The 22,090-nt window shown below is 36.7% G+C and overlaps 1 protein-coding gene across 3 annotated transcripts in view; it reads right to left on the bottom strand.

Moving 5' to 3' along the window:
* Nucleotides 1–18,250, bottom strand: part of LOC109112655 (NHS-like protein 1) — a 71,449-nt gene extending 53,199 nt beyond the window's left edge. The window contains exon 1 of one of the 3 annotated variants that reach the window (XM_042777856.1): nt 16,934–18,250. In XM_042777856.1, coding sequence (XP_042633790.1) covers nt 16,934–16,991 — 58 coding nt within the window. In that variant the 5' untranslated portion in view covers nt 16,992–18,250. Of the gene's footprint in view, nt 1–430; nt 1,564–16,933 lie in introns of those variants that run through there. The other 2 variants (XM_042777853.1, XM_042777860.1) reach the window with 2 other exon arrangements.
* Between the last annotated feature and the right edge of the window lie 3,840 nt (nt 18,251–22,090).

The following is a 22,090-nucleotide window of genomic DNA, read 5'->3' as shown; positions in this document are numbered from 1 at the left end:
GCAGCACAACTGTTTTCTACATTGACAACATTAAGTAAAGTTTCTTGAGCACCAAATCAACATATTAGAATGATTTCTGAAAGATCATGTGACACTGAAGACTGGAGTAATGGCTGCTGAAAATTCAGCTTTGGCATCACAGGAATAAATTACATTTTAAAATATTTTACAATAAAAATGGTAATGATAAATTGTAATAATATTTCACAGTATGACTTTTTGCTGTATTTTGAATCTAATAAATGTAGCCATGGAGAGCATATAAAGCTTCAAAACCATTAAAAAAAAAAATCTTACCAACCCTAAAATATTGAACACCAGTGTACCTTATTACACAAATTTTCCATTACATTAGAGAGGAGACCTCAGGAGCCTTTCAGATCTCTGACCACAAATTACACATGCTCACACACACACTGTGTATCCTCACCTATATAGTGCTGGGGCTCATACACCCAGTCATCATCATCTTCATCCACTCCATGTGGAGTGTTGGAGTGTCTATGGAGGCTGTTCTGGCTGCGGAACAGTTTACGGGTCTGCTGTGACAGCGAGGACACGCTTAGCCAGCTGAGAGTGCGGGAGATCGGGGTGGCCTTTTCTGGCTTCTCTCTGTCTCTCCCAAAAGACCCAGAACGCTTGTCCCTCATCATACCCTCTTTAAAAGCAGGGGATACGATCGAGGTCACTTAAAGGTACAAGAGTTAAGCCACAGCACACTGTTCCTCAAGAGTCTGGGATCAAAAACAGAACTACATCACACGGTTTATGCTTAAATATCATGAAGTGATTGGGTTTTAAATCCATGAAGCTCCAGCAAAATAAAAGAATGTCTGATCTCCAATTAATGTCCCACAAAATGAAATTCACTGGTTCATATCCATAGGTGTCTTTGCAACCTGGATGACAAAAAAAACCTCCACTGTGAGTCCTGGAAAGCCCAACACGAGTACTGCAGACCACAAGCAGTAATTAACTCAAGCAGCAGGCTGGAAAATCGCCGGTCTTCCCCCGACGTCCACCCGGAGACACGGTGCAGTTTAAAAGCCACACCAGTTTTTTGGTGAACAACTTTAAACCTGAAGTTGCAGCTGAAGAAAATTAGGCTCAAGAAGGTTTAACATTGAGTTTTAGTACTTTTAAATGCTATTATAAAGACCAGTGATTATCTTACGACATCCATGTGACACTGGTCTAAACACACCTGGAAAGACATCACCAGAGTAAGTTTGATAAATGAAGATGGATGAGCTCAAACGTCCTTTTCCTTTTCATTAGCCGGTAACAGGATCAGGTGCTTCTGTCGCCCTGGACCGTGTTATCTCCAGTCACTGTGTACAGCCACCACCGGATACTCTTCCTGATTACTGACACTGACTACACAAGGGTGTTTGTCACTCACCTGGGACTTCAACACAATCAAAGTCAGTCCTGCAGAGTGCCAGAGCAGGCGTTCCCCTGATCTCTTGGCTACAGTTGTCCATATACAGCACCCATATACACTGACTGTGGGATTGAAAGTTTAGTATAACAAACAACTAGAGTGCTGGTGAAATATGACCTAAACCAGCCCCAACCACTCCCTTACTCCTCTCTGATCTCTCCCTCTGATCTTTGCCCCTCCCCTCCAGTCGCACAGCAACCACAGAAGGGCGACTGGACTTTTCACTCCTCTTCCTTCTCTGGGTTTCCCTCCCTCCTTCTCTTACTATTCTCTAAGACAGAGCCTTCAAACCGGGGTACAAAGAAAACATTTTTTTTTTTTTTACAAAATATATCTTACCAGTAAGGAAAAACAGATTTTGTTTTAGCTGATCTTTCTTTAAAAAACAAACAAACAAAAGTTGGCACACCATAGGCTCCAAAAATACAAAACAATTTAATAATGGACTTCACACATGGTAACGTTTCCTTGGAAACTGAACCAATTGTTAAATTTTAAACAGTGCAATATAACATAATACCACACACATTACATTTGACTTTAGTCAAGCACCAAATTTAGAACGGTTTTTGCCGTCAAAGTGCGTGCTTTGGTTCTGTCTTAGCAGATTTTTCTTTGAAATATACATATGTTCAAATTATCCTTAATATTTCATACACAAATTATGGCAAATATAGAGCATCCTTATTTACTGTATAAACACATGCTGTACAAAAACATAACACATTTAAAAAATATAATAGAAATAAATTAAAATGAATACAAATTATTTTTATTTCAATTATATAAAGTATATACATGTGTATATATATATATATATATATATATATATATATATATATATATATATATTAGCTGCATGTTTTTCTTTATAATAACTCATTTATTTTTACACATTTTTTATACGTGAAAATATTAATTTTTAATTCAGATTTTATTTATATTTATTTTTTAAGACTGTTGTCCCCTCACAAGATGATCATCATATTTAGGGGTCTCTTCAATTAAGGAGCTAAACTTTAAAAACAACAAATTCAACCCTGCAAAAGAAGTCCTTACAGGCTAAAGACTTCCTGACCAACACCTCCATTTGCTTTGACCCGTACACAATATTGAGGACCAGCGGATCAACCTGCTAGACCAGCCCAGACCAGAATATCCAGCAAACCACGCACAAAATATGCCAGCAGTGAAGGAAGAAAACAGTGGGATAAAAGCAAAAGAGGTGTTTTGTGTCGGCCAACACACAGACATTAACACTGTCCGCAGGCAAAGGAAATGAGGGCTTTAGAGATCTGCAGGTACTTAAATAATTTCACGGAATTAGCATGGCACATATCTAAAAATATAAATACCATGGTATTTTTTGTTCGCTGTCTTTTGTATTTTCTTAGTACCATAATCTGAATGCACGAGTGTATGTGAACATGTAAAGCAGTTCTGTGGTTTGGGTAAATTTATCTGTCTAACTACAGTGAAAATCCCAAATAGACTTCCTTCTATTTACGACAGAATGACCCGGGTCCATCCAACTTCAACACACGGCTACACAGGAAGATCAATCAGGTTGTTTGACTTTCACATGGGGAATAGCAAACAAATACAGGCCGTAAATATACAGTGTGTGTAATTAATGATTAGACTTTCACCCCCGCAGCAGCCTGTGAGACAGTGCGCCAATTGTCCTAGAAAACCTCCATATATCCACACAGCCAGATGTAATAATAAACAGACCTTCTCTCATAAAACACACAGCTAGACGATCCAACCTTTATCCTCAGCACTGCAATCAGCGGCCCTCCACGCTTTCACCGCCATTAATAATTCACCAGGGCCAAGCGCACAACTGCTGAGATAAAACATACAATCAATCTGGAATAAAGACCAACAGCTTCTGTATAAACAAAACCAGCTAATTATGTTATGTACCGCAAAAATAAAGCAGCAATCTGATTGAATAGCATTATACAAAGAGGGCAAATGCTTAAAATTAATTAATTAAGTGTACACTATGCAAAGATACAAATATAAATGCTTATACATAAGCAAACTCAATTTTCCAATTCAGTTTTTCTTTCAGGTAAACTACTGACACAACAAAGCAAAAAAAAAACTAAATCTTGCTTAATTGAAGTGTTCTGAGTTATTGCAAACTACAGCTTATTAGGATAATAAGGTTCTGCTAGTCTCACCAGTTATCTCACCGGTTCTGCTAGTCTCACCTATTATATTCAAAAATGTAATTTATTACTGTGATGGCAAAGCTAAGCTTTTTTTTACAATGTAAAAGACATAATGAAAGAGAAATATAAATAAAGAATAAAAATATAAAAAATACAGTTCAAAAAATGAAACACTATAATTTAGAATGCGTTTCTCACATTTACGTTCATTCAGTTAGCAAACAACACTTTTCCTCCACGTATTGCTTGGAGATATTCAGAAGCCACGAAGTTGGCAGGGCGCCGAGGAACCATTTTAATTGTAAGATCATTGTAAGCGATTACCAAGATGCCAAGGAAAGGATTTTATTGTGCTCTGTCCCCACATTTTTATGAGCTGGGTTTATTTGTTCCCGTGAGCATGAAGTGTTTGTCTTTACGACTATATATAGGGCCCTATGAAATCTGTTTTATTTTTTTTTCCCAAATTCTGTTTTATTTTTTTTCCAAATTCAGTTTTTTCTGTTTTAATTTTTCTGGATTCTGTTTCTTTCCGTTTTAATTTGTCTTGACTCCTTTTTAATGGTTAAATTAAATTGTATTAATCAAAAAGCATGTGTAATTAATTAAAATCATGAAACTTATACATTTTCACATCAATTTATTAAAAGTTTAACAAAAATTACATGTTAAGGACCCTATGAAATGTTTTATTTTTTCTTCACCATATGATTTATTGTTACCTTATTCTGTGTTTTAGCATGTCTAATTATTTAAATGCATAATAACATCTTAATTTATTAAATTTGATAGCCTTATGCATTTTTTTACCCCTCTTCTGTTGTGTATTTACATTTTTCTGGTTATAAAATGAAGGCATAAAACATTAATTTAATTTATCTTTTAATTATTAAAGATTAAGCAAGCTTTATTTTTTGGTAAACAAAGGGGATTTACTATTAAAATTAAAACATGGAAGAAATGTTGTGTGATTATTCCTTAAATAATAATTTTTGTTTCTTTTTAGTAGTAGTAGTAGTAGGCTATGTTCATTCTGCTGAACAATAGTAATACATTTCTGGCAAATACTTGTCTTTAAATTAAACCAGACTTTTATTTTGACGGGTTGCCCTGAATACCTTTACAGTTCTGTGTATGTGATATGACACTAGTTTTACTCAAATCAAATGGTCAGAAGCTCATGAAAGCTCTCTCAGAGCAGTTCTGGAGATGTTGTTCATGTGTTTACGTCCTCATTTAGTGAGACAGCAGACGCTGAAATCACCGCGAGCGTCACGCGCGCTTCCATATGTGTGTAATAAACGAAACTGCGCTTCTGTGCAATTCATTAACAGAGACACGCAGAACATGTAGGATTCATATTTAAATTGACTTTTCCGGCTTAATATTTACAGATATTAGTCTATATCGTAATTTAATTTAAGTCTAATGACCTACTTTTGATTAATTCATTCAAAATTTGACAAATTCCGTGATATTCCACATTAAACTGTAAATTCCTTTTTTATGACTGGATTCTGTGATTCCGTCCGTGTTTTCCGCATTGCAGAAATCATAGGACCCTGTATATAAAATCTCTGCGTGTATGTGTATTTGTGGGTGCATTTGCGTATGTGGGAGAATCTTACAAAATGTTTGTTCAATTCAATATGTTCTGACCACTGAATTGTGTTTATGCTGGAAAGATGGATACAATGAAGGAAAGAAGGAGAGGAGAACAGGAAGAAGCCGTTAAAGATAAGTAGAGTTATCAGTGCTCTCATCACTTCTTTCTCTGTTCCTATTCACAGAGAGATCATGAGTTGACCAATAACTAACAGAACCCTCCGGGTGACCTCTGACCTTCGGCTCCCATGAACCTGAGAGGCTGGCCATCACCTCCAGAACAAGGTCCCGCAAATAATTGTTGACCCATGATGACCTCCTCAACACATTCCTCTCTCTGGTATGCTTCACAGGAATGAACGAAGGAACTCTGATCTATCATCTTTCGTGTAAACCTGCTCTGTCTCTGCACACAACTGCTCTCCAGCTGTGAAATCAAACACACACACTCCAGGCCTGCTCTGCCTAACATGATCCAATTGATCAGTACACTTTACTACTGATCATAAACAAGACACTAAAATGTATTCCAACATTCTATTCTATTGTCATGTGCACTCAATCTAACCTTGGGCACACCTAAAGATTTTTTACATTTCAGAATGATAGTAAAAGAATAAAGTCAAATAAACAAAACAGAAGCATAAATTCAGTTGACTGTGTCCACACTTCTGACTTAATTAGACTTGAGTGTTTTCTTACTTAATAGCAACTGTTTCAGCTTGTGAAATATTTTTGATGACACATGATACTTTACAGCATATTGTGTCACTCGTAATAAGCTAGGTTGTGCATGTATTTCAGTTATAAAAGAGAATGTAAGAGACTTCTGACCTTTTAAACGTTAGTGTGACACACAAGTGTGGTCTGTAAGTTTTCAATAAACTTTATTTTCAATGTTATTATTCATAGTGTAGAGCCACCGTTAACATCCCTTCTCAGACTAAAACATGCCACTTTGTTTATGAGGAAAATGGGTTTATAGAACGCCCACAATCACAGAGGCTGGCATGCAGGTGCTCTGCAGGATGTGTGTCCACGAGTGTGTGTTTTTCCAAGCATGTCTCTGTGCGTGTGTGTTAAGAAACCAAAAACCATAAAACACCCAAAAAAGTTTGCTTTTATTGTTTCTGAGTCACTCTGTCCTAAGACTTTGGTCAGTGTGGAAAGCAGTGGTATACTTAGACAAATGTTATTGTCATTAAAGGTATAGTTCACCAAAAAAAAAAAAAATTGTCATAATTTACTATTTTAACCTAGACCCTTATGTACAAAACTGTATGACTTTCTTCTAAGGTAACCAAACAGTTTTGAATGACCGATGACTTCAATTGCATGGACAGACAACAACAAGAAATATTTTATATTATATTAAATATTTACTTTTATGTTTCACAGAAGAAAGAAAATTATACAGGCTTGAGGCTTGAACAACATGACGGTGATTAAATGATGACAGAATCTTTTAGTGAACTATCTCTTTTAAGTCAGACAGCATTCTCTGTCCTCAGCTCTGAAAACTCTTTCAGCTAGTTGATAACGGGGAGGAAGTATCACGACTGGGATGAGAGCCGTGTCTCTCCTGAGAGGGTGTCAGGGCCCCCAGGAGGAAGTTTCCTGGTAACAGAGCTCAGTGTCTGCTGAGCACAAGCTCTGCTTCTCCACTGCTTTCTCTAAGTACATCTACCTGGATATAACAAAAAGCAAGAAATATAATAGTATAGTTTTTAATGCCACTTTACTGAGTTCATGAATTATCTCTTGTGATGTTCAAACCTATAACCTGCAAAGACCTTTTACCATTGATAATTTGAGCTGAAAATCTACCTCAGCTTGACGATTTTCAATTTTTTTTTCTAATTCAGAGCATAAGTATGGGTCACACTATACTCTGCCACAGCTCACTTCACACTTTTTCATTTAGTCATGACACTAATGGGCCTGTATGTTTGGACAACGACCACTAGGGGGCGGTACAATGTTTAAAAAGCTGCATGTAAAATGTAGAAACGGGGCCAAAAGGACACAGCTCTTTCCTCTAAACTACAGATTAAATTAAGCATGAAAAGACTCTGCTGGCTGCTGCATGAGATGAAATATGCATTATCAAATTCATGTTTTTCATGTGCATTAGCAAAAGCATCAAACCTTTACATAAATAATATTGATAATTGTAATATAATATCATAAGAATTTACTTAGCCAGTTATTTAAACCCCAATCTAACTAAAAATGCTAATGCATTCTTTCCAAAAGAATCCTAGTAAAACCTATTACAACCAGCCCAAACATGTTATAGCACAAATGTAGGCAGGTGTTGACCCCTCACCCCTGAACACTGACCCCTGCATGCTCAATGTGGGGTGGAGGATGTTGACGTTTCAGTGAATAGAAACAAAAGCCATCTAAAACCAGTCAGATGGCCTGATAGAGTCAGCTCTAAAACACGAAAGTCTTTATCAGGGAGCTTAAACTCCCTAATGACTAATGCACGCAGACACACACAACACAGGCCTTGTGCACACACACTCACATTGACTCACAATAAAGCAACCTAGAGGACATGCTAGCTAAAGCACAGGAAAGAGTGAAACTAACTGACAAAAATAAAGACATTGCTACATAGTATAAATGAGTAGTTCTCAAATGGAGGGTCACACGCAGAAATGAGTTGTGGACAGCAGGGGTAAAATGCAACTAATCATATAATCATGCATGACGTTGACCTCCAAGATTTATGTCCAGTTAGACTTTTCAAGCCAATTTAGGCATTTAAAGCTATAAAGAAAATGCATAAAAGAATGAGTATCATGGAAGAGTGTCAAGACTCTAATGTATATAATTTCTTAGCAAAACCTCTCTTTAGAGACATTTAAAAAACAACAATGTACATAAAATAGACTACAAAAGATTTTGTATTCTTTTTTAAAAATTATAGAGTCTCTTAAGATCACCAAGGCTGCATTTATTTGATCAAAAACACAGTAAAACAGTAATATTGTAAGATATATTTCAATTTTAAATAGATGTTTCCAAATTTTATAAATTTTAAAATGTTATTTATTACTGTGATGCCAAAGCTGAATATTCAGCAGCAATTACTCCAGTCTTCAGTATCACACTTTATAAATCTAATCTAATATAATATGCCGATCTGGTGTTCAAGAAACATTTCTTATCAATGCTGAAAATGGTTGTGTTGCTTAATATTTTTTGGAAATCGTTTCACAATTCTTTGAGGAATAGGGAACAGCATTTATTTGACTTTTTTTGTAAAAATTTTTTTTTTTACTCTCAATATCTATCAGTTTAATGCATCCTTGCTGAATAAAAGTAATAATTTCTTTATATATATATATATATATATATATATATATATATATATATATAATATATATAAAAAAAAAAAATTCTGAATTGGTAGTGAAATGTAGGGTTACAGATTAATAATTAGGTAATTCTATAGTGTTTAATATATTTATGAATTTAAAACTAGGAAGAAAATTATAAATAAATGACAATGTATGTCTAGGGCATGTCTTGATTTAGATGGCAATGTAAATGTCTGACGGAGGGATGTGACATGGGGGTGATGTCTAGATTCCATCTGTTCTTCGGGTCATGCTGTCGTCAGCCCTTTCCTCTTCCTGTAAGTGTGTGTCATGTCACAACAGAGTGGTTTTGCTTATGTTTGTCACTGGTGGGATGCACTGCTAAAGGGAGGGAGAGAATGAAAGGAAGGAAAGGAAAAAGAGAAGTGTAATCTGTCCAGAAGTGCTGCCCGGCTCCTTGTTCCTCCTTTTATCTTGCCATCCTGGAAAAAGAGGAAGCTGTAGGCTACTGTGAGAATGGTCATATGTGACCCTTCACATATCCCCTGTATGTTACGCATATAAAGGTCAAAGAAACCCCAAATACCATTCAAGATATCAGCACTCAATGCCGGGCCTTTGAGTGTGTGATTTTCTGCTTTTTGGTTGTTCAGTTTCCAGCAACTGCTTATACGCCACTAATGTATTACAACATCAATCACACACAGTATAGCTATATACTACTCATTAGCAGAAGTCATCTGCTCCACCCTGATCCACAATATTAGTCACACTGACAGCTGGTCTGTGTGTGTGTGTAGGTGTGTTTTAAATGGAAGTATGTTGTAACTATTGTTGCCATGTTTGCATGCTTTATGCAAAGTTTTAAAAGCATGCTGTTTAACAAGATTTAAAAGGACAAGCCACAAAGTGTGTGACCCAAAATAGTACATGTAGCTCATGTTAAATTCATAAATATTGACTGTTAAATATGAACTTAACATCTAAATTAACTGGTCTAAATAAACCTGAATATTATTTAAAATGACTGAATCAATTTGACTTCATCTGACCAAACAAATTAATTTTTATGGGTTGGTTCAAGTAGAAATAACTCATTGGAGGGCAAAAAACACTTTTTTTATTATTTATTTTTTACAATCATTATGCAATATAGATGGATTTTTATGAATATTAGCATCAATAATGCTAGGAAACCAGTCAGCACACATCAATAGTCTGTCTCTCTCTCCCTACCTTTCATGCTAACACACACACACACACACACACACACACTGAAATGTCACTTAGGTCTCACCCAAATGTTGTTGTATGGGAATGCAGACAGACATGCCAATGAAGGTGTCCATAACTATGATGTATGACATGTGTGTATATGTAGGTGTGTGTGTAGCTGGAATCACCCAGGGCATTTTCTACTCTGAAGAGTGCAGGATCATCACAGTGAGCTCACAGGACTGGAATGAGAGCAGGACAGCAGATCCGCTCCACAAACACCAACAGTAGTGAAAACTGACCTAAATATATAACCTCAATTCAAACAAATTATCAAATCCAGTTCTGACTCACTGATTACATGGTCATTTACCAAAGAATGGATATAAATGTTATTATGAAGATAATATATTATGACAAATAGTGGTCGAAAAAATTTAAACATTTAACAAGAAAATAATTTATATATATAAAAAAAATTTTTGCTTATTTGATCTAAATATGTTTCCTAAATGTTTTTTCTTGAAATATATGCACTTAATTTTTTAAAATAATGAATTAAAAATTAATAATGTAATTATATAGATTGATAAATATATGAATATAAAACAGTCTTTTTGTGACATCAAATCTTTGAAACATATTCAAGAGTTTAGTTAGCAGCAAGTAAACAAAATTTTCTCAAGCACTGTTACTTGACCTGAGCAATAAAAAAATACTTTTGTTAGTGTAATCTAACACAGTAAGGCTGATTATTATAATATGTTGAACTTGAACATAAATAAATACATGAATAAATTAATAATAATAAAAAAAATGTTATTTCTTTGTGGTTTCTTCTAAATAATTGAGTTTTCCAGTTCCTGGAAAAAGAATACTGTGTTGTGTAAGCAGGCAAAATCTTTTTCATGAGTGAGGACTTTTCTTTACTTCTTTACTTAACTTCTTTAGGTTGGCCACAAAATCTCTCATTTGTCTGAATGTTTCTGCAATGGCTAAACAGAAAGGCAAAAAAGGAAAGCTAGCCTTATCTAATGCTGTCGGATTAGCATACTAAGAGACCTGGAGCCCTCGGGGAACCTCTCAGAAAAGAGTCACAATCAGGAGGAGAATTAAACTGGCATGGATTCCACACGTCCCATTGATCTGTTGACAGCCAACCTGGCAACCCGCCACAAACCTCAACGGTTCTCCAGAGAGGAGAACCACCAGTGTGGAGCCTGAAAACAAGGGTGATTAATTGCGGGAAGTGCCAGATTCGCTTTGTTAACTACTGCTAAACGGTCCTTTGGTGACATCAAATCTTGAAACACATTCAAGACTTCTCAGTCAGTTAGCAGCAAGTAAACAAAATATCCTGAAAACTGTTGTGCTGCTTAATATGTTTGAAGAAACCATATTTTTTTCAGGATTCTTTGATGGAGAGAAAACTTTTGTAACATTATAAATGTCTTCACTATCACTTTGATTAATTTAATGCATCCTTGCTACATAAAAGTATTAATTTCTTACTTTTAGCAGTAGTTTATCGTGTGAATAAAACCTTTTCAATTATCTTCAATAATTTAGCATGTTCACAGAGAAGTAGTAGTTGTCAGTTAAGAGTCTGTGCAAAAACACAATTTGCTACTGTTGCTGTTAACAACAGCCACAACACTGAGATGAAGTACGGCTGCTTGCCTCCTCCATCTCAGATTTCGATGCATGCTTTAACGCATCTTTGAAGGCGGGGCTTTGGAAAGAGGGGTGTGTCAAATTCAGTGGATTTAAATGTTGCAATTAAAATAGCAGATTTATTGTTAAGAAATGTGAATACATTATTACTTTTTTAAAATAGTCTTAAAAATAGTAACATTTAATTTAAAAATCAATGATCAAATACATTATTATGTAAATATATAGGAAATATGGGGGAAAAAGATATATTTTTTTTTTTTTTTTTGCAATTAAAATGTTAAGATTTAGGCTAGTGTTAAGATATGTGAAGGTATATTTGTAGAATGGTACAAATTTAAGAGTGGAATATGAATGAAACACAAAGAGAAAAAACAAAAAGTCAAAATTTCTTCAGCACTGAGACTGAGGTGATTAATCTAACTGAAGGAGAGAGGAAAAGAAAAGCAGAGTGTGTGAGTAAGAGCCGCTGAAGTGTGAGGGACCGTGGCCTCCAGCTAATCTAGCTCTGTCTCCTTTCTGTTTAAATAAACCAAGCTGAAGAGCAGGAGATCCTTACAACTCTCTCCCACCTTCCATTGTCAGCGAACCATACGCTCTCACTCTCCGTGGGCCCATTACTGTCTGATTTAAGAGGAGGTGAGAGAAAGAGGGGTCAAGAGAGAGGCAGAGAGAAAGTCAGCCTGTGTTATGCTGATCAGGCAGACGCATGGCTGAGAGCCGTCTGTCACCATGACAATAGGGTTCCCGACACAGGGCTGGCGCTCTGCCCTCTGCAGCGGGAAGCACGACAACTCAAACACGCACAGACACATCCAGCTGTCAGACACAACCAACACACGCCGATGAAGACGGCAGCCGAACGTCAATGACAGAGGGCCGCTGGGATTTCAATGAGGGATGCGGCCTTGACCCTGATGTAAGAATGACCCAAGTCTGTCAGATTGTGAAGAGATTCATTAAAGGCCTCATGATAGACCAGTTTAGGCTTTATTATTGCTACAAAAAATTAGCTAATAACTTCTGGCTCATGATGCCTCTATTAAAAACTCAAAGTTAGTCATGCATATCTGTCTGCATCAAATCAAATGCAGGGTAAACATTATCATTTCCACATAGCAAATCGCTCTCTGTACTTGTCATTTTGATAGTACTAGAAGCGTGAATCATGTTTTATGTGTTTTTTTCTGTCCTCTTCCTTCACTGACACTCTCAAACTAAATGTTGTCAAACTAAATGTTACTAAATTTGCAGTTTTATTTGTATTATTATTATTATTATTTATTTAACTACCAATAGAATTAAAAAAGTACACATATATGTAAATGTATTTTTCACTAGGGTATGCATATAGTAAGTAGATTCTAAATTACTTAATTGCTAAACCCAAACTGAGAAGCAGTGCACAGCAAGATGATGAGAGTGAAAAGACAAAAAGCTTTGTTGTCTTCTAGTCATTCAGCATATCACCTTATATCTTATTTTACAGACTCATAAGATACACAGAGACAGAGTCAACCAAAAAGAGCAAGAGAGAGAAAGACAGGAGTTGTGACAGAAGGAGCAGAATCATAAAGGACTTAACTAGGCCCTATTTTGCACTTACATAACATTTCATTTCACTGATTCATTTCACAAGTGCACATATAAATGTTAATCACAGCAACAACAACAAAAAAAATAGTTTTTAACTATTTCCCACCCTCTTATCAAACCATTAGAATTCATCAGGCTATTTGTCTTTGCCTACAGTATATTTAAGACTATATGTAAATTATAGGTTAAAAGAATTTTTATAGGACAAGATCTTTATGAGTGGGCCTCCTCTCTCCCAGGCCCAGGACAACATTCCTGGTCATACCTCCCTCGCAATGGAATCCAGTTTTCAATGATATATCTCTTTTAAACACTCGTTTAAACATTTTGAACACAGATGGCTTCATGGCAAACAGGTCCTTATCTGTCTGCAGGTGTGAGAGAGCCAGACCGCTGGGAAAGTTGTTTGATTCATTGACTTTCTCACAACAATGCAAACTCAACAAGTTAATATACACTACACTACAGTTAATGTTTTGGAGACCGTAAGAATTTTTTATTTTTTTATTTAGCAAGGGTGCATTAAATTCAAAAGATCTAAAGTGACAGTAAAAAAAATCATAATGTAACAAAATATGTCTATTTCAAATAAATGCTGTTCTTTTTAACTTGCTAATCAACAAAGAATCCTGAAAAATGCATCAGTTTCCTTAAAAAAATTAATTAGCACAACTGATAATAATGTGAAATACTTCTTGAACACCAAATCTGTATATTAGAATGATTTCTGAAGGGTCATGTGACATTGAAGACTGACGTAATGATGCTGAAAATTCTGCTTTTCCATCACAGGAATATATTACATTTCAGTATAAATAAATTTTATAAATAAAACAGAAATCAGTTATTTTCAAGTTCTCTAAGCAATATTACTGTTTTTATTGTAATTTGGTTTTGAAATGCAGCCTTTATTGAGGTTAAGAGACTTTTTGCAAAAACATTTAAAAAACCTTACCAGCCCCAAGCTTTTGAATGGTAGTGTACATAGACAAAAAAGAAATGAGAAAGGTGGAAGAAAGGAGAGTAAGAGTGAAACTATGGACAGAGATGGATAGTTTTCTCTCTCCTCGGGCAAAAAAAAAGGAGTAATAATGTGACCAGTAATATATGAGAGTTAATAACCCATGAGACGAAACACAGAGAATGAAACAAGCCTGAAGGTTTTCACACATATACACATTCCCAGGGGCACAAGCTTCACTTTCTCATAATGACCTCATACCTGGATCATTTCACAGCCAACCTCACATTTCCTCTCAGGGAATAATAATTAGATTGGCTGATTAAACACCAGTAATAATGGCTAGTCAACTGCAAGATCCTTTAAAGACTCTGACATTTATCTCACACAAAACATTGATGAACCATGTTCCATCAGAGACACAGCGTTTTTCCCTATTACTGCCCCAACCCTGAGGACATTCTCCCTTTCCACAGCCTGTTTCTTGAACATTCCAATCCTTCTGTTCTGCGCCGCTCCCGGGTGTAGCACCAGGGTGTAAATCAACTGCCCCGGCTGTACAGACAGCCTTAGTCTCATTGTGCACACTGTGACTTGTGAGGTCTAAGAATAAGGGCTATTTTTCTGTATTACACCTACACAGATCTGTGTATCATGGATCATGTCATGTGATATATGTTAGTAGAGCCAGACTTTCATTACATCACTGGCATCAGTCTCCATCTCTCTCTCGTGTTGCTTTGGCACACAAATCTTCATCAGCATCAGTTAAATTTACTCACCCTCAGGCAATCCAAGGTCACTTGGATCCCCTGCAGTGAATGGGTGCCGTCAGAATGAGAATCCAAACAGCTGATAAGAACATTACAATAATCCACAAGTAATCGACCCAACTCCAGTCCTTCAATTAACCTCTTGTGAAGTGAAAAACCGTTAAGGTGAGTGCAGGAAGTGTTATTATGGACTATTGGACTCATATTTAGGCCAGAAGTGACAGTTTAAAGTTAAAATGCCTTAATAGTGGATTTATTTCTTAAACATGCAGCATTTTATTTCACATAACATTAATTGGACTGGAGTTGTGTGGATTATTGCAATGTTTTTATCAGCTCTTTGGACTCTCATTCTGACGGCAGCCATTCACTTTTGAGCAAGTGATAAAATGCTAAATTCCTTCACCTTTAAGACTCCATGAAATATAGGCTAGCCCATAGCCAATAGTATTTCATTTACAGTACTTCATGAACACGACTTGATAGTTAAAATCCTACTAAAAGTCATAAAAGTCAACTTAACTAAATTTTGATTTCATGGAGTTTGATTTCATGGAAAGCTTTGTATTCTTCTGATGTTCAATATAATGAATAAAGACTGTATGACTTACCTGCAGCAGGGAAAATGCACACAGAGTCAGGAACAGCAACATTGAGGGAGAGAGAAGAGACAAAAGAGTCTTGTTAGCCAAGTAAATGAAATTGAGAAAAAAAACTGAATTATCAATTAATTCTACACACAACAATGTGTATTCCTTGTGTTATTTGAACATACATATTGTTCTCTCATGCTAATTAATGAGTGCCCTTTTAAAACCATTTACAACCTTTCTGATCATCGTTATCTCATAAAATTCCTTATGTCTAGATAGTAAATGCATAATATGTAATCATTTAGGCTCTAACCTGCTATCAACATTCGTCTACTATGTCAAAGTTGATAAACTCTTTAAAAAATGCATACCCTTATTAATTTTGTCTGCCAGAATTATGTCTTCATTTTATTTAACTGTGGCAGCCCTCCAAATTACATCAGTCAGAAGTCAGAATAGCTTTATTCACACTGGCAAAATAATTAAAATAAAAATAAAATAAAAAACATATAATAAAATCAATATAACAATAAAGTTTCATGTCAGTTATAGCTGATTATACTGTGGCAATTCTGTTCCTTTTTTCTGTGCAATTTATTCCTACAGAAATTTAAAAACAAATTAAATTTGACACTTTTTTGGAGACCCAGCTGGACATGCATACCTGATAATGAACACTGCCGGAACGCATGTGTATGTGAGGAAAACAGGGAATGCTGGAGGAGGGGTATCTATCCTGTGTGTGTGTTTTAAGGATGAATGAGTAAAACCTCTAGATGTGGAATGCAGTTGAATTACCACACAAAAGACTCTTCAAACCCCTCCACAGCTGCCCGCCAATTCTGCCAAACCGTTGTTTAAAAAAAGATTTGTATAGGTCAGGAAAACAAACTTCACTAACATATCTCCCCATCTGCCTCTCTAACATGCTCAAACAAACAACAGAAATTATTTTTCAAATGTTAGCAAAGGTCTGATAGGCTAAACCTTTTTGGTCATTTTGTATTGCCCCAGAGAGAACAGTGGCACCTAATCTGTACTTCACAGAAATGCACTGTGAGGCCTCAGCTGTCAATCAAGAGTCAGGGGAGGAGTCATGGACAAAGAAGAGGAGGAGTCAGCGACTCGGTGAGGTGCACAAATCCACTTCTGCAGGGCAGCATGAAGAACTGTATACATATTTTAAATAACATATTGTAATATACTGTAATAGATTACAAAATGGCTTCAAAAGGAACAATAATAATGACAAAGAAAAAAGATTGAAAAAATTACCTAGCAAAAATAAAAAAACAAAGCCGATTTTGAGCAAAATAAGATCAAAAAGCAATATATACAACAATGTAATTGCAATATATACAACTATAATGCATAATATATATAATAATATGTAGACATAGACAGATACTTTTACTTTAATACAAATAAACAACACTCTACACTTAATTGAAAAAAGTAAATTGCTTTTAACACACAGCCTAAGTACTCAGTTAAGTTATGAGCCATAATAAACAAAACAAGCACAAGCTCTCATTCTCATTCCCTCACTGGCTGTACCTGAGTAAGGGTTTCTCCTTTTCCTGTAGCCCCAGAAACGGATTCCTTTGACAGGCATGACTGTGTCCGTTTATCCTCCCTGAGCTCCACAAACACTCAAGCTTCCCCACTCTGCTGCTCCCAACACACACATACACACACACCTCCTCCACACCACGGCACACGCGCTCTAAACACACACTCACCCCAATGTAAAAGGCCCGCCTCGCACTGGGATAGGAGTTGGGGGGTTCACAGAAGCCTGACCGCAGTGACCCCTGCCAGGCAGGTTGCCAGGGAGATGCCGCATCATCTGAAGAGCCTTGCGGTTGCTAGGCGAGCACCACTTTAGCATCCTACACGGCTGAAGAGGCTGATGGAGCTCATAATGTAATTTGCCTCAAACAAACCAACAAAAGAAAATCTGGTCGTTTGGAGAGGCTCCTTCGCAGAGATGCATGGGGACACTTGGCTCTCAAAAAAGCTTCAAGGTTTTATAGCTAATTGCAGGGATAGAGGAATTAACAGGATACAGGAAAATATAAGGAAAGGTTATGTTTCATCAATTATTGGGGTTTCTGGGTCACACCAGATCAAACACTTGACCACACACTCTTAAAAATAAAGGTTCCAAAAGTGGGTTTTGCAATGGAAGAACTATTTTTGGTTCCACAAAGAATCCTTCATGGAACAGTTCATAAATATATTTCTTCGAATAAATATATTATCTGTTATCTGTTCTATTATCTGTCTTGTCTTTATTTGACAGGTGGGGAGCAACAAGAAGTTACAGGGAGAGAGAGGCAGAACAGGACTGGGAAATGACCAAGGCCAGACTCAAAAACAGGTACCCATGGATATGTATATTTAAATAGTCTTTGATGAAGATACATTTTTATTTACAGCTTGGATGCAAAATCCTGAATTGTAATGTCATCAGTGTAGCCATATTTAGCCAGAAAAATCTCTTGAGTTGCATTGCTATTTGTTATGCCCATGAGAGCTGAATACAGAGTGTTGTACGAAGTTTAAAGCAGAGACACGAATTGGGGAATCTAAAAGTGCTGCCACATGCTGGATGGCACCAGCTCTCACACAGTCCTGAGTGCCTGTGGTCTCATAATGGCTAACGGCAGCATGGGAAGTCTCCAAATCTCATCCCATCACTACCCACAAAGCAACAAGGGATTCCACTGTGAGATCATTTGTTTATGATTTTACTACTGATGACTCTGCCATGAGGCTGCTTGGGAAAATTATGTACCAAAGACAAAAGTTTATACACTCATAGTTAAAAAATAAGTCACACAAACTCCATGAAGTTGATACGATTCAAATGTGTGAGCCAATATTATTTTGCTTGTTAATTAGACTGTTTAATGTTGCCAGATTTTGACAGAAAAGAACACCTAACAGATTCATGACTCCTCTACATGCATGTCGAGCAGAACAGGCACCTGCTATAATTTCAGAAATATTAAACCAATGCCCCAATGAGATAAGAAGTGAGAGATGGGAACAACAATAGAATGAATTACAGTTTATATGTCCAGTGTCATTTATCTCATAGATGGGATGGGGCCAACCAACTGTTCCTCGAACTACTGAGTACACAAACTATGTATTTGGCCTTGGCATCAGTGCTGACATGAGACTCTCAGAGGCTGGTGTGTGTCTGTGTGTGTGTGTGACTGAGATCTCAAGAGGATCAGCGACATGTCTAACCCTATGGCTGCCGCTCCTTGTTTCTGCACAAAGGATTTCACTGTCCTGTAAGATAAAAAAAAAAAAAAGTGCGAAGACAAATGAAAGGATGCACAGAGAAGTGCAGACAGTGAGTGAGCGTTACACATTTTCAAACTAACCAGCACCAAACTCACACTTCCTTCTCCGTATTTTAAAGCAGAGTGTAATTTCAAGTGTTTGGAGAGTTTAGGGTGTGGGCTTGAAGGATGTAAATATAGACCTACTCCAAATCCAGCACTGGGCCACCCTGACCTGCCCAGCCCACATCAGTCCTGGGTCAACCCTGAATGCAGACAATATAGCGTGGAAGTGTCTCAAATTAGCTTATTGCTCCCTGTATACCTCACATCCTTAATGCCACTGAATGACTAGCTATTTATAGACAGATTACAGAAAGGAAGTGAGTGTACAGAATGAGTCCAAGCCCAGTTCTGGGAGAGAGGTAAGAGATCAATAGCATTCGTGAAATATGATGGGAGCCCAGTGAGTAACTAACGTGGGCTGGGTCCCTGTCCTGTTTTAAAGACAAAAATGAAAAAACTGACAAAATTACAGCTTGATTTAAAATGAAATGCAACAGAAAAACTGTTTTCAAATGTTATTTACCTTTATTTCACACATCAGACATTTCTCATAGTTCACTGTTGTAAGTTTTGAAAAACAAAAATAGGAGCAAAATTGTTAGGTCTGAAAAAAACTTAAAAAAAAAAAATTAGAGCCCTTAAGTGTTGCATATATGGCCACTGAGTGAACTGACTTTTTTGAAAGGGTATAACAATAAAAAATATTAATAAATGATCTAAATGATGAACATTATTGTGGCCTTTATGTAAAAATAAATAAATTAATTAAAAGTACCATATTTCAAAAAAACTCAAATCAGGCTCAAGCTCCCAGCTGTGCTTTCTGCCATGCATGTTGCCAGTTCAGTAAGACGCGTACAATTACAAAATACTACACAGACAGAGCTACTGTTAAAATAACTGGCATATCTGATGGATTCCAGATGGGTTTGTGAGATGGTATCCTCCTCCTCATTACAGAACTCTGCACAGCACATGTGGAATCACTCTGGTCAGATCCACTCAAACCTGTCCCCACCACCACCATTACGCCTGTATCGCTGTCTCTGTATGGAGGCATCTTCAATGGGAGGGGTGGTGGGGTCGGGACCCAGTCAGGGACCACATGAAAGACAGACTGGTTGTGCCACGATATGCTTCTCAGAAAGATGGGGGATGGATAGAGGGTGGTAAAGGAAAGAGGGAAGAGAGGAAGGTGCTAATGTCCTGCTTATAGGGCTTTGAGAAGTTCTTCTGGATTCATCTACAGGCAGATATCATTAAGAGTCAAATAAAGAAATAATATGATGAGCTATATACTTAGCTCAGATCAACTAAAAGGGGGGAAATGGTGCTTGGTGGGCCCCATGTCTGCAAAACAGAGAAAAGCAGCTGTTTTAGCTAACACCACACACACCTCCTCACACTCTTCCAGGCCAATTAAGACATGTTGTTATGTTATAAGTGAATGCTTACAATAAACTCCCCCTCTGTGTCACACACACACACACACAGACTCCCACAGAAGCTACAATTAATAATGTAACAAAGTTGAGGGATCTGTATAAAGCAGGATGTCAGCGTATTTAAATGACATATAGCTAATAGTCCACTCAAAAATGAAAATACATTTCATTATTCTGAGTTCTGACTCACAGTCAGTGCCATCACTGACTCGCTTTGTATAGTCCACTCAAAAATGAAAATACATTTCATCATTCTGACTCACAGTCAATGCCATTACTGACTCGCTTTGCTGTTCCAAACCTTATTTGACTTTCTTTTTTTTCTGTGGAACACAGATATTTTAAGAAATGTTTCAGTGTTTGGTTACCAACATTTGTTAAAATATCATTTGTGTCTCACAGAAGAAAGTCATACAGGTTTCACATGAGGGTGAGTAAATTATTTTTTGGGGGAGTGAACTTTCTGTTTAAATTTAAAGGGGATATTTCAATACTTTATTTAAAAATGCAAATTTAAAGAAATTAAGACCAAAGATGTGTGCCATATGTAAATTGGCAAAAAATGAAAACGAGGCTGAGGGATAGAGACAGTCTGTTAAATGAGTTGTTGCAAAAATACATCTTTCTAAAAATTTCCATTGAGCCTAAATGAAAAGCATCATATTTATTAAAATACGTTTGCCTTCACATTCTTCTCAACTGATGGCCATTTAGAAGTAGGCCTGTACTGACAAAACAAAACACATATAAATCAATTCTTTATTTTGAAATGTAGCTACATACGTTTTATGAAATGTGTCTGTTTTTTCCCTGTAGGCCGCTCTCATATTGGCGCATGAGCTGTTGTCAAATGCAGCATTTTAATGCCACAGCTCCACAAAAGATATTTAAGATATCATTTATAACATTCATGTTTTAATATTTTATAATAAATAATATTTTATGATCAAAGATAATATGTGTTGGAGAAAAAAACAGGATAAAGAAACATAAGTAAGCAAATTAGAGTATTGGAAGAAGAAAGAGCAAAAGTAAGATATACAGCTTTTTCCTCTCCAGACTGACATTTAAATCAGACAGTATAAAGGCTATCAAATTACCTCCCTGTCAGAAGAAGACAAAGACTTCAGAAGCTCCAGACTAGGGGTCCCAGCAGACCAATGATCCCCCAGAAACCGCAGCCCTTCATGAGCTGATTAACCCCACTCATCCCCCAACTCTCCAGCTGCAGTCACTACTGTGATCCCAGAGGAAAGAGAGAAAGAGGGGCTGAAGCAGGCTAACTGGGGCCAGGCTATAGGCTAGCCTTAGAGCGGCTACGATAATGTTTATTTGATGTTTATCCACTCAAAAGAGAAGTGTGAATAAAAGATGAAGAAGAGGGGAGACACAGAGGGAGGAAGAGGAGAGTAAATGTCTAGAAGTTGTAGTGCTTTTAAAAGGGCATGGTAGCAATGGAAACTCTGCCATCATTTACTCACCCTCATGTCATTCCAAACCTGCAGTCTGAATAAAATTTGGATGTACTACATTCGCAATCTTGTTACTGTCATGTGACCTACGGCGTCAGTTGCATCACTTTACTGCAACTCACAAATTCTACTGTTTTATGAAAACTTTAGATTCAGGCATGCTCAGCTCACATACTGTTTTTGCCTACTACTGTATATAGTATAAAAGAATGTATATTCGCATGCAGGGATTAGTTTTTCTTGCTAAGTAGCTTTGAAAATTCTCACTGAAAATTCCATACACACTTCACACACACTCAACGAAGGTCTACAAGAATTCTAAAGTTCTCAGGGCAGAATTCCACACATAGACACAGGAGCTCAGGAGGAATCCTAAAGCGATTAAGCAGGTGAAAGACGAGACAAGTACCAATTCAAAGCAAAACAAGAGCC

This window comes from Cyprinus carpio, chromosome A20 (assembly GCF_018340385.1).
Source record: "Cyprinus carpio isolate SPL01 chromosome A20, ASM1834038v1, whole genome shotgun sequence".
NCBI lineage: Eukaryota > Metazoa > Chordata > Actinopteri > Cypriniformes > Cyprinidae > Cyprinus > Cyprinus carpio.
The sequence above is the reverse complement of the archived record's forward strand: the minus strand, read 5'-3'. Positions and strand labels throughout refer to the sequence as shown.